Source organism: Nyctibius grandis, chromosome 5 (assembly GCF_013368605.1).
Source record: "Nyctibius grandis isolate bNycGra1 chromosome 5, bNycGra1.pri, whole genome shotgun sequence".
Lineage (NCBI taxonomy): Eukaryota > Metazoa > Chordata > Aves > Nyctibiiformes > Nyctibiidae > Nyctibius > Nyctibius grandis.
In genome coordinates this window covers 11,919,209-11,932,254 of record NC_090662.1, presented here as the reverse complement: position 1 = coordinate 11,932,254, position 13,046 = coordinate 11,919,209, and the positions used below count along the sequence as shown (strand labels likewise).

At 38.9% G+C, this 13,046-nt stretch overlaps 1 protein-coding gene across 4 annotated transcripts in view; it reads right to left on the bottom strand.

The window, feature by feature from the left end:
- Window positions 1-13,046, bottom strand: part of CACNA2D1 (calcium voltage-gated channel auxiliary subunit alpha2delta 1) — a 453,094-nt gene that overhangs the window by 114,505 nt on the left and 325,543 nt on the right. For all 4 annotated transcript variants that reach the window (XM_068400329.1, XM_068400331.1, XM_068400330.1 and 1 more), the window contains exons 8-10: window positions 4,163-4,232; window positions 3,264-3,314; window positions 2,107-2,206 (exon numbers count right to left, since the gene is read on the bottom strand). In XM_068400329.1, the coding sequence (XP_068256430.1) occupies window positions 2,107-2,206; window positions 3,264-3,314; window positions 4,163-4,232 (221 nt within the window). The remainder of the gene's footprint in view (window positions 1-2,106; window positions 2,207-3,263; window positions 3,315-4,162; window positions 4,233-13,046) is intronic.

The following is a 13,046-nucleotide window of genomic DNA, read 5'->3' as shown; positions in this document are numbered from 1 at the left end:
CTTTCTGCTAGAGAAATAAAATGTCAGAACACGTCTCCCACAATTCCAATCTGTAAGTCACCTGAACACATGAAAACATAGGTTATACATAAGTAATTGCAATACTGAAAGGATCTAATATGAACTTTTAGATGGTAAGTGCACCAAATACCACTTCATGAAAGATTTAGAGATGCCGTGTTCTATTATGTATATTTCTGTGAGTGTTGCCTTTCTCTGAGGATGAACGCATCATGACCAAAAAGTCATCTTCAGTTATGCAGTTAAATATCTGATGTGTGCCTCCTTCAAAGAAGAAAGGTCCTTACATATTGTAAGCTACAAACAACTGGGAAAATGTACTGCAGAAAATATTCAAAGATATCTAGGCTCTTTTCAACACAAATCCCAACCTTGGAGCCTCACTAGAATAACACTGAACCTTAGGTAATAAAATACTCTGAGCCTAAGGAAGGCTTAGCATTAAGAAACACTGTTTCTGGTCAGCTGGGAATAAATGAAGGAAAGAGTTTGGAAAGCTGTGTAAATCAGGAGGTAGTGGGGGTCCAGATCTTCCAACAGCAAAAGCTGGCACAGGTCCACTGAACACAGTAATCAATTTCCAGCAGTTTAGGATTAGATTATTATTTTTTTAAAAACCAGTAAACCTAAAACCAAGATTTCATCTCTCTAATGTCATTACAGAAAAGCTTATTTCCTTTAATAATAATAATTAAAAAATTAGTTTCTTTTTTTTTCTCTGCAATTTAGACTAAAGAAAATAGTCTAATCCACCATCAAAAACTTTAACAAGGAAATGCCATTGCAAATAAAAGCTTTTCTCTACTACTTGGAGAAAGGTCTAGCTAGACTGACAGCAAATGATGAAGCAATAAGTGGTGTTCAAAGAGATTTCTGATAGTGATATTTCAAGTCTTTCTCCCTGCAGGCTGGGTACAACACATCTGTAGAAGTTGAAAATTGCCTCCAAAATAATTTCAGTTACTCACCACGCAGGCTGTCTCTTGTCATTAAGAGTATGTCAGTGTTCCCATCCTGAATCCTTAGAATCAAAGCTTTACAGTTCAACAGCTTAATAAAAAACAAAAAAGCCTTGCCCAAGGCTAGAGCATGACATCCAAGGTATCAGCCTGTAAACTGCAAGTTGCCCATACCATCTTCCCCATCCCCAAATCTATTTTATTTTGCCTTCAGCTTTCTTGAAAAATCAGAAATTTGCACTTTAAATTCAAGTATTAGAAAGATCAAAATGCCATTCAAAAAAACCCCCAAAACTATTTTAAAGAACTATTTAAAAACTCTATTATATAGAAACAGAAGTTTTAAGTCTGATAGTCAAGTTTGAAGTGTAGTAATTACATGTAGTATAAAAGTTTCAGATCATGTTCTGAAAGATCTCAGCTGCTGAAAAGCCAGCCCTGAAAAAGCCAGCATCTCCTTCATTTGTCAATCCTTACAATCTTACCCTCTTAATAACCCTCTGACCTACACACCACATATGCTGTCTCTGTAGGCATAAATTATGTGCACTTTTAAGTTCCTTCATGGATTGTCCCCTCTATTAAGTTACTTATTATGGGAAAAATTGCTTTGCTACCCATCAAATTGCTAACTGTAGAACTTCTCAGGAGCACCTCTTTGGCAGGTCAGATGTATGGCTGTACATCTTCTGTCATCATGCATCAATTAACACAAGCAACCCAAATGTCTGCTCTTTAGAAGAAGGAACTTCCCCCTGCCTTCTCTCATTTTTTCTCATATCACAACATAAAACCTGGGAACCACCAAGTATTTCAAGAGAATTTGTATATACCAATCAAATAGAAGATGTGCTACACAGACAAGAATAATATATTGGAAAGGAGACTTTGGCTACACAGAAGTTCATTTAAATGACTTTTGCCCTTCACTCAAATACATTGATAGCAACAAATCTAGGGCTTTCATTATGCTCTACAAGAAAACAGTAAGCCAAATGTGGCATTTTGCAATATATTTTAAGTCTCTTAGCGGCTTAACATTCAAGTATCTTATATCTGGCATTAAAAATAGTTTCCGTAGAGCTTTGTTGACAATGCAATTTTTGTGGAAAGAACAGATACTCACTGAAACTACATTCACAAAGTCATCATCAGACAAGGTCTCTAACATCTCAATGACCGAGGTGCGGATCAGCTTCAATGTCAATCCACTGACACTCCCGCTCCTAAAAGAAATCCACAAGATAATAGAAAAGTTGAAATTAACAAATCTTATTTAAAATGTACAAAGAAAATACAGAGCACCAACCAGCACTTTCATCAACTTTCACACTAAAATTGTCAATAATTCTCCCAAATTTTCCAGCTCATCATTAGTGTTATTACATTTTTATAATATAAAATGAAATCCAAAACTGGCATTCAAACCCCCAGTCCTGTGGCTCAGATGAAGTCATAATGGTACATAATTTCCTCATTTTCATTTCAAGAAATCGGAGAGAGTTTACCACCTTCAACCAATGCATTATCTAAACATTTTATACTTCTACACACAGATTTACAGCTTTAGGTTTTCAGATACCCAAATGACAGCTTGTTTGATTCAAGGCAAAACCTAAGCTGAAGTGAAGAAATAACAAATGTTGATAAAACTCACTGCTGATATGAAAGCACTTCACCACATTTAAAAGCATTAAATGCAAATTCTCTTATTGAGAATTTTTTCAGCATAAAGCAATCTGTTTGACACATCAGGTTCAATGCTTCCTTCGGTCCCTCAACATTAGCTAATCAAAGGAAGCCTTGCCAAGGCACAGACAGAGTTTTTATTCATTTCTTTGCTCGCTTTCTATTAACTTTTTATAGTAAACAAACGATGCGATATCTGCATAGATTCTCACCTTTCAGGCTCATGAAATCATGATTAAATCTACTGTAATGCTTCTAGTAATTACTTTTTAGGTTTCTGTTTTACAACAAATCTTGGCATGCACATGCCAAATTTTCAATTGATTACTTCAGTAATTAAGAAGATGAAAGAAGAATAATATTAAAGTGATTAAAAAATACTTCCTTGTCCCCAGTTTAAATAACTTTCAGGTTTGGCTAGGGTTTTTAGAATTATTTTTTCCTGTGTATTTATTTTGTTCATACCAAGATTTTTGATCCTCGCATATAAGTACTACTTAATCCTCTCTCCATTTTTCGTCATACAGAGATTTGTTCAATATATCTAACTAATTTTATCCCTCTAATGTCAATATCCAGACATTAAACACTTACGCATCAACTAAAATAAGCATGTCTTTGGGAGATGCAGCTCCTTGGATATACCTGAAATAAATAAAGGGTATGAATGACACAAATCTGAAAACACATTTGTTGTGTGTGATGGATGACACTCCGCAACCTCTAAACTAAACCTAGCTGAACCAACAAAATCCTTGCGTTGTAGCTAGTAGAAAACCATGTGCTATCATTTTATCTCTTGCTGTGTCTTCTAAGTAAACCAAAGTCTAAACCACATTTGAAAAGTTTGGAAGTAGGACATACTGATCGAAATTCACTATATTCAGATGTTGATAAGTGAAAAATATGAATGTTATTTCAGAGCTAAAGATCTTGATGACAGATGAATTATTATGTCAGCCCATCTTAGGGAAAAATACTTTGTCCTTTGAAAGCATATATTCCACTAGTATAAATCCAAGTACAAATATGCATTATGCCTTGAGAGGATTACAGAAAAAAATCATGAGAAACAACCCCACTGTTCTCTTGTCTTTTACCAATCTAGTGATTTTTTTGCTGGTCTAAACCACTGAGAGATATCTGTAAACACTTGCAAAAGTCTGGAAGAATGCCTCAGCCTAACAATCTGAATTACATTTGATTTTGTCACAAAATCAAAGGTTTTAATTGTCTTACACCTATTTGATAGTTATCCTCCTATGAAAAGGTCCATGTAATGCAATAGTACGACACACTCTAGTGGATATTGCATAACAAGAAGTATGATTTGAAAATTGTTTATTCAGAAGAACTAACTAATTTTTTAAAAAGAAAATAGCAATATCTAAAAGTAAGGACTATTAGAGACAACTAATCAGAAAAATTTGTCTTTACAGTCGTATCTAGAAAGTAAGTGACATATATACATCAGCCCTTGAAAGAAAGCTTACCATGGTCTTCTACGAACATCATACAGATCTATTTTGTTTGGTGTTCGACTTTTATCTACCCATGGGGAAGCTAAAAAGGAAAATAAATGTATAGAATAAATTAAAAACTTTAAGTATTTTAAATACAACAGACAATGAATCAATATCACAGACTTTACACCATATAAATATCAACATTTTGTATGGATAAAAAATGTCTGTATTTGTGTAATCTGTTTTTGAAATACCAATATACCCCTATATATATAAGCACATAATATAATGCAATAAACCCATATATAGATAAAGACCTCAAAGGGCCAAGCTGTGTTGAAGAAACAGTTACTGAGTATAATTGACCACTGGCTTCAATGGAACCAGAATTTCAACCACAGTACTTTAGAATATGAAATAACTTTTTTTTGGACAAGAAAGCATTTCATTTTAAAAACAGTTATAATTTAATTAATGTTATATACAATAATACTGTACTGATCTAAAGCTCAGTTATGCATCTAAAAAATTATACACTGACTCAAGTGAGATATACCTACAATGCAAATTAGAAAAGTAACATGAAAGTATAATATTTTCTGAAAATAAAATGAGATGGAAATATTCCTGTCCCTGTAAAGAAAATGCTAAGATTAATAACCTTTTGCAGGCATTTAATCTAAGCTTTACCATAATTTTCAGCAAGGGTAAGCATCTTTTCCTTACTGAAAGACAAAATGAGCCTTTCAAAACCATCTGACAGCTTAACGAACACAAATAAAAATGTGAAAAGTTACATGAAATGAAATAATGTTCTGCAGTTTGCTCTCTCACTGTATGCCAACAGCATTGGGGGAGCTATTTTTGATGTTAATCATTTTTCTGTCTAGGAAATAAAGAAAGATATAAGCAGCTCCAGGATTCTTCCTGAAAAAGCATTCATCTAAGACAAATGGAAAGAATTATGATATCTCTACCCATGAATACCCACTCTCCATCATCTTTGCTAAGTCGTGGGCAATGGGAGAGGTGCCTGAGGACTGGAGGAAAGCGAATGTCACTCCAGTCTTCAAAAAGGGCAAGAAGGAGGACCCGGGGAACTACAGACCGGTCAGCCTCACCTCCATCCCCGGAAAGGTGATGGAGCAACTTGTTCTTGGTGCTGTCACTAGGCACATCAAGGACAGGGGGATCATTAGGGGCACTCAGCATGGCTTCACCAACGGGAAGTCTTGCTCAACCAACTTGATAGCCTTTTATGAGGATGTTACCCGGTGGATAGATGATGGTAAAGCTGTGGATGTGGTCTATCTCGATTTCAGTAAAGCGTTTGACACGGTCTCCCACAGCATCCTCGCAGCTAAACTGGGGAAGTGTGGTCTGGATGATCGGGTAGTGAGGTGGATTGTGAACTGGCTGAAGGAAAGAAGCCAGAGAGTAGTGGTCAGTGGGACAGAGTCCAGTTGGAGGTCTGTGTCTGGCGGAGTTCCGCAAGGATCGGTTCTGGGACCAGTTCTATTCAATATATTCATTAATGACTTGGATGAGGGATTAGAGTGCGCTGTCAGCAAGTTCGCTGATGACACAAAACTGGGAGGAGTGGCTGACACAACGGAAGGCTGCGCAGCCATTCAGAGAGACCTGGACAGGCTGGAGAGTTGGGCGGGGAGAAATTTAATGAAATATAACAAGGGCAAGTGTAGAGTCCTGCATCTGGGCAAGAACAACCCCATGTACCAGTACAAGTTGGGGGCAGAGCTGTTGGAGACCAGCGCAGGGGAAAGGGACCTGGGGGTCCTAGTGGACAACAGGATGACCATGAGCCAGCAGTGTGCCCTTGTGGCCAAGAAGGCCAATGGCATCCTGGGGTGTATTAGAAGGGGTGTGGTCAGCAGGTCGAGAGAGGTTCTCCTGCCCCTCTACTCTGCCCTGGTGAGGCCGCATCTGGAGTATTGTGTCCAGTTCTGGGCCCCTCAGTTCAAGAAGGACAGGGAACTGCTAGAGAGAGTCCAGTGCAGAGCCACGAAGATGATTAAGGGAGTGGAACATCTCCCTTATGAGGAGAGGCTGAGGGAGCTGGGTCTCTTTAGCTTGGAGAAGAGGAGACTGAGGGGGGACCTCATTAATGTTTATAAATATGTAAAGGGCAAGTGTCAAGAGGATGGAGCCAGGCTCTTCTCAGTGACATCCCTTGACAGGACAAGGGGCAATGGGTGCAAGCTGGAACACAGGAGGGTCCACTTAAATTTGAGGAAAAACTTCTTTACGGTGAGGGTGACTGAACACTGGAACAGGCTGCCCAGAGAGGTTGTGGAGTCTCCTTCTCTGGAGACATTCAAAAACCGCCTGGACGCGTTCCTGTGTGATATGGTCTAGGCAATCCTGCCCCGGCAGGGGGATTGGACTAGATGATCTTTCGAGGTCCCTTCCAATCCCTAACATTCTGTGATTCTGTGAAAAGAAGCCACCAGCTTAGAGTAGCTGCTATTTTTGATTTTACTAAATGAACCCTTTCCTAAGTGACCATACCCTGAGTTGGCACACCAGTTACCACAACATTTAAAACAAGCATAATCCACAGGACATTTATCAGTATAAATTTATCAGCCACAGAATACACTGTATATTGTTGCACACCAGAAGAACCTCAAACCGTACATTAGTATTGTCTATGATCTCAGACTAGACCACCTGACAGGTCCTTTGTGATCTGAAGGGATAAGGGTCTTTGAAATTTTCAGAAATGAGAGAATAGAATTTTTGAAATTTGTACCTTAAGTACCATTACATAGGTATGCACAGGTTAAATTCACCAGTATATTACGAGCCTGAAGCCATGGTTAGCACATATTCGATCATGGACTTTCTGCGTCCATCCAGACTAACCTATCCATTGGAATTTCATCTGAAAATCCATCCTTGAAACACATTCCCTGAGACTTGCAAATCGGCATCCAATGTACTCATTTCAGTTTGTATTATGAGTGGTTTAGGTAAAGTAGGAAATATAAATCAAAGTACTGACCAACACTGCTGTATCTTTGCCCAAACTTTCAGTCTTTTCACTGACATCCAACAAAAGGCTATGTCTTATCAAATCTTCCCCTTAATCAACCCATATCTTGGACAGTCTTCATAAGCAGAGAACTATCTGAATGTTCACATCTGAATTCATTTCAAAATAACAGATAAAATATAACTTATACTGCTAGTGTTACAATAACTCTTAGCAATCTCCGCTAAGAGGTGAATTAAAGCTTTTCTTTTTTTTTTTAATGTTACTTTCTTCATATAAAAGTTAAGTCCAACTTCTTAACTGCATTCTCCAAAGTAAATGGATGGTGGTTCAAAGAGAATTTGAACACAGGAGCTGAAGAAGAGTGCTTCTAACATCATCATATTCTGCTGCATAACAGTGGATACTGACATAGGTATTCATTTAAAATCGAATCAATTTTCTAAAGGCTCACAAAATAACAGACTAGCTCCTTAGCTAACATAAATTATCTAAAACCAACACATGAATATTCAGCTACAATTTATCTGATGTCATAATTCACGTACTATTTTGAACTACAATCTAACTTTTCTAAATTCCGAACTAAAATTTACAGAAATATGGGTTAAGATTACATTTTGTCTGTGTAACAGAAGATAGTAAGAGAAATAATTCAGTTACATTTTTCTGCAAAATTTGAGAGCTACAATTATATGTTAATGGAATACCACCTGACAGGTAAGCACATAATTTCCTTGAGGCTCTGTATAACAAAAGCTGGGTTTTTTTAACTGGAATACAAACCAGAACAACACCTTCAATTACTTTTTTCTTTTCTTCTCTTTCCCTCTCTTTACGGAGAGATGCTCAAAACTTCTGGTTAAGAGAGAGTAAAATGAAAGATCTGAAGATAAATCTTTCCAAATCGCTCTTCAGAGGAGGTCCTTCTGTTAAGACTCGAGCAACTAAGCTTTGCACTCAGTTCTACCATAGTCTTTGAGTAATTTCATTCATTGCAATGAAGTTCAGACTGTCCCTTTCTGGCTACACCTATATTAGTAAGTTAAAAAACATAATGGAAGGGAAGACTTCACCAGAATTAGACTATGGGCTATTACAACGGTCCAGTTATACACAAAAGAAACTGTGAATAAACCACTCGGCACACTAATAGCCTATCTAATCTTCTTGGGGATTATTGTGAATAGTAGCACTTAAGAGTTTTCATTTTGGGATATAGACTGAGTGGTGAACATAACTGCTAAATTCTACTTCTCTTTTGCTAGCTTGGTCCTTTCAGTATGTACAGTCCTGGAAAGATTGTCAGGAGCTTCAGAGGGATCTAGAGAAGGTCTTTAAAAACATTATTTCTTACCTTGTTGTTAAATCAGTATTTTCTGTGCCCCATGTCAATAAGTTTCATTTTCCTCATTAATATATTACCTTCTGTTGAGACAAATATAACAAGTACCTACATGCTTAAGTTTTCATGTGAGGAAATTTTTCTGGATTTATGCTGTGACTGCAAAATTTTTCATCAGCTATTAATGACTGCTGGATCATACAAACACTAACTAAGAAATATAATGTTTACTGAGAAAACTAGTTCTATTGATCTTTATGATGTTTTCTACAACAGTTTGCATAATCTAGTAGTAAGTCTCTGCATGGCTAAACATAAATAAGGACTCAGGCCTTAGTATCTAAAGTTTCATTCACACAGAAGTGCTGAATTCCCTCTTCCACCTCAAGAATTAACATGAATAAATTACTCATTCATCCTAAGCTCTCTCTGGATTAACACTTTTAATTTTAGATGGCTTTGAATGGTCTCAAATCTATTCACTGGTTTTGGTAACATTCTGAGTATTTAAGGATCATATTGAAATCACTATTACTAGGAAACTGAAATTCCCTTAGGACATTTGATCTCCAAAGATCTAATTTTAACTTATCCTGATTTCATCTTTTAAAAAATGATTTTTTAAAAGATGATAAATGCTCTCTATGCAAAAGTAAGTAATTATGCATTTATAATTATATAGGAAATAATTAGAAGGGATGGAGACCACTGAAAAAGACATGCGTAGCCTTGGTCCATATACAGAACACACTATAAAGCCATTTGAGGAAACTGGCTTACATCTTACTGACAAAAACCATTATATGGTCTAAGATGAAAGCAAAATGAAATATGCAAAAAGATGATTACACATTTTCCTAAAAAACTAAAACTGAAGATCAAGGATTTTGAGATTTACAGTTTCATTTATATAATGTACTCTTTAAAACATGCATTTTAATCAGATGCCTTGGAACCTGGCTCACCGAACATCTTGAAGACATCAGTTTCACTGTGTTTCATTGTTGCACACTAAAATCATTGAACTATGTCAACACTACACATTTCTCTTGCATACATTAGGCTTTAGTCGTGTTCTCCTTTGATGATTTTCTTGTTTGGCATATGGTTAGATTTGATATTTTATAAATTATTCATTGGATTTTATATCCCTCCCACTTCTGCTGTTTGCATTATGGAGATATAGGCCTGGCTATATTTCAAGCAAGAGTAAGGCATGCTCTTCTGTTATTTCTGCACATGTAGGGTGGCAATCCTCAGCTTTGCTGATTACATGCAAATCAGTTCATGCAGTACTGAGGTGTCACAAGGTACTGAACGTATTCCTCAGGAAAGGGAAACTTTGGCTACATCTGCCCATTTTTAGTTCATGAGATGACTCCAGAGGCACAGATGAGTATCATGGGGGAGGCCTTCCTGAAAGTCCTGCCGAATGAGACCTCACTTACATCTGCCCTGCTCTGCTGGTTAGGTTTGCATGTTCAAGGCACAGAGAGGCACAGATGAATTATTAACTGCTTTACATCCCTGTAATGCATTTGGGGAAAGAGGATAAAAGCTGATAGTAAGACAGGTAACAAATGCCAATTATCAAATTCCAGACAGCATCATCTTATTCTGACTCTAACTTCATACCTTTCTATCTCAAAGGGTTACTAGGTAGTCAGCCTCAATATAGCATCTATGGGGTTAGGCAAACAACAGCTTGTTAAAGTTGATTTTTACCTTGCTATGTCTCAAATAAACATTCATGTGGATATTCAAAACACCCACAAACACAGACTATTCAGTTCCCTGTGACAGATTCAGTAAAGTCTTCCTCAGACGGAGCAAAGGTGCAATGTACAGTTTATACTTGGCCTTTAGTTTCTTCTCATCTTTTAGTGAACTTATGTGAATAGAACTGCATTCAGGTATGTGATAGCTCACTCTAGTTGGGAAATGTGGTATTCTTCAGTTTGCTGCTCAGAAAGAAGTCACGTGAATTTTGGTGTGGTAGCAGCACCTTTTCAGAATTACTGCTACTTTCAGTAAAAGGTGAAAAGTGATGAGACATGGTAGTTAAAAACAATAAACAACCATAACTTTAATAACCCCTAACATCAATCATCATAAAGTGTTTTGCACTACTATATTTAAAACTCAGGATTTTTATATCATAATGATGCCTTGGGTTAATAACCAATTAGTACTATCCCCCCGCCAAGGCAGAGATTGTTCTTGGTCAATTCTCTGCTACCACAGAAGATGTTCAGTCAATACTGAATGCAGCCACTTCTTAACTATTTCAGTCAGATAATGACTTAAAATTGTCAAGAGCTCGAAGTGTCTTCAGGTAAAATCTATCTAACATAAAGAGCTCTGTGCAATGCCCTCTAACTCTAACCATCACCATACAGAAAAGAGAGGATAATCATCTCACAGAGGTTTTTTTCAGAATGTATTACCTATGTGGTTATGGGCAATACTGGGCTCAGTTTCATCCCAAATCAGTTCAGCAATGAGTTTTATATGGGAACAGTCTGTAAGTAAACAAATCCATTGCCTTATTCATCCCAATATGCCAAAAGAAATGAAAGCAAATTGAGCCTGTAACACATACTGCAGTCTGCAACTCAAAATTAACCTCGCAAATGGCTCTGTGTTATCCCAGTTCAGAGGCAAATATTCCTGCTTCTGCATGTATAAACTGAATTTCAACCTCAATAAAAGTGTTGCTCACATTGGTTTCACCTGGACTAACTACCATTCCCCCAAAGGGGGCTGGAGTATCCTTAGAGCTTGGGGAGAAGAGGTACAGAAACCACAAGATGGCTTTGTTGTTCTGGTTTTTGAGCTGCTTTTTCTTTTCCTCCCATAAGAGAAAATTCAGGAGATTTCAATTTGTATCATAAAAACACAGAGATGGTAGGAACTTCAGCATGAAGATATGATGGGCTGCTGGCTGCAATTTCATTAACTCACTAGAAATAACACATTATCCTGTAACTGGGTGGATCTGCTTGCTCAACTACAACATTCAGCACATCAGTTTTGCAAAATAAGCCACAACTGAACATTTTTTAAGATTTTTCTGTATCATGAGTATGGCTAATATCCCACAAGGCTATGGGCCCGGATGGGATTCACCCCAGAGTAATGAAGGAACTGGCAAACAAACTTGCCAAACCACTCTCTATTATCTACCGGCAGTCCTGGTTAACTGGAGAAGTTCCAGCTGGCTGGAAATTAGCAAATGTAACGCCCATCTACAAGAAGGGCCAGAAGGATGATCCAGGGAACTATAGGCCTGTCAGCCTGACCTCGGTGCCAGGCAAGGTGATGGAACAGATCATCCTGAGTGCCATTACACGGCACATGCAGGACAATCGGGGCATTGGGGCCAGCCAACATGGATTCATGAAAGGCAGGTCCTGCTCGACCAACCTGGTCTCCTTCTATGACCAAGTGACCCTCTTAGTAGATGAGGACAGGGCTGTGGATGTAGTCTATCTAGACTTCAGTAAGGCATTCGACACTGTCTCCCACAGCATCCTCCTAGGCAAACTGGCTGCCCGGGGCTTGGATGGGTGGACTCTTCGATGGGTTAAAAACTGGCTGGATGGCCGAGCCCAGAGAGTGGTGGTGAATGGGACAAAGTTCAACTGGCGGCCGGTCACTAGCGGTGTTCCCCAGGGCTCAGTTCTGGGGCCGGTGCTGTTCAGTATCTTTATAGATGATCTAGACGTAGGGATTGAGTGCACCCTCAGCAAATTTGCAGATGACACCAAGCTGGGTGGGGGTGTCGGTTGCTGGAGGTTATGAAGGGCCTACAGAGGGATTTGGACAGGTTAGATAGATGGGCCGAGACCAACGGCATGAGGTTCAACAAGAACAAGAGCCGGGTCTTACACTTTGGTCACAACAACCCCATGCAGCGCTACAGGCTGGGGGAGGAGTGGTTAGAAAGCGGCCCGGTGGAAAGAGACCTGGGGGTGCTGATCGACAGCCGGCTAAACATGAGCCAGCAGTGTGCCCAGGTGGCCAAGAAGGCCAATGGCATCCTGGCCTCTATTAGGAATAGTGTAGCCAGCCGGGCTAGGGAAGTGATCGTCCCTCTCTACTCGGCACTGGTGAGGCCGCATCTTGAATACTGTGTTGAGTTCTGGGCCTCACACTTCAAGAAAGATGTTGAGGTGTTGGAGCGAGGCCAGAGGAGGGCGACCAAGCTGGCGAAGGGTCTGGAGGGTCTGTCCTACGAGGAACGGCTGAGGGAGCTGGGGTTGTTTAGCCTGGAGAAGAGGAAGCTCAGAGGTGACCTTATTGCAGTCTATAAGTACCTGAAGGGAGACTGTAGCTGAGTGGGAGTTGGCCTCTTCTCCCAGGCAACTAGTGATAGGACAAGAGGACATAGCCTCAAGCTTTGCCAGGGTCGGACATTAGGAAGCATTTCTTCTTAGAAAGGGTTATCAGACATTGGAATGGGCTGCCCAGGGAGGTGGTGGAGTCACCATCTCTGGATGTGTTTAAGATGGGACATGGCACTTAGTGCCATGGTCTAGTTGACATGG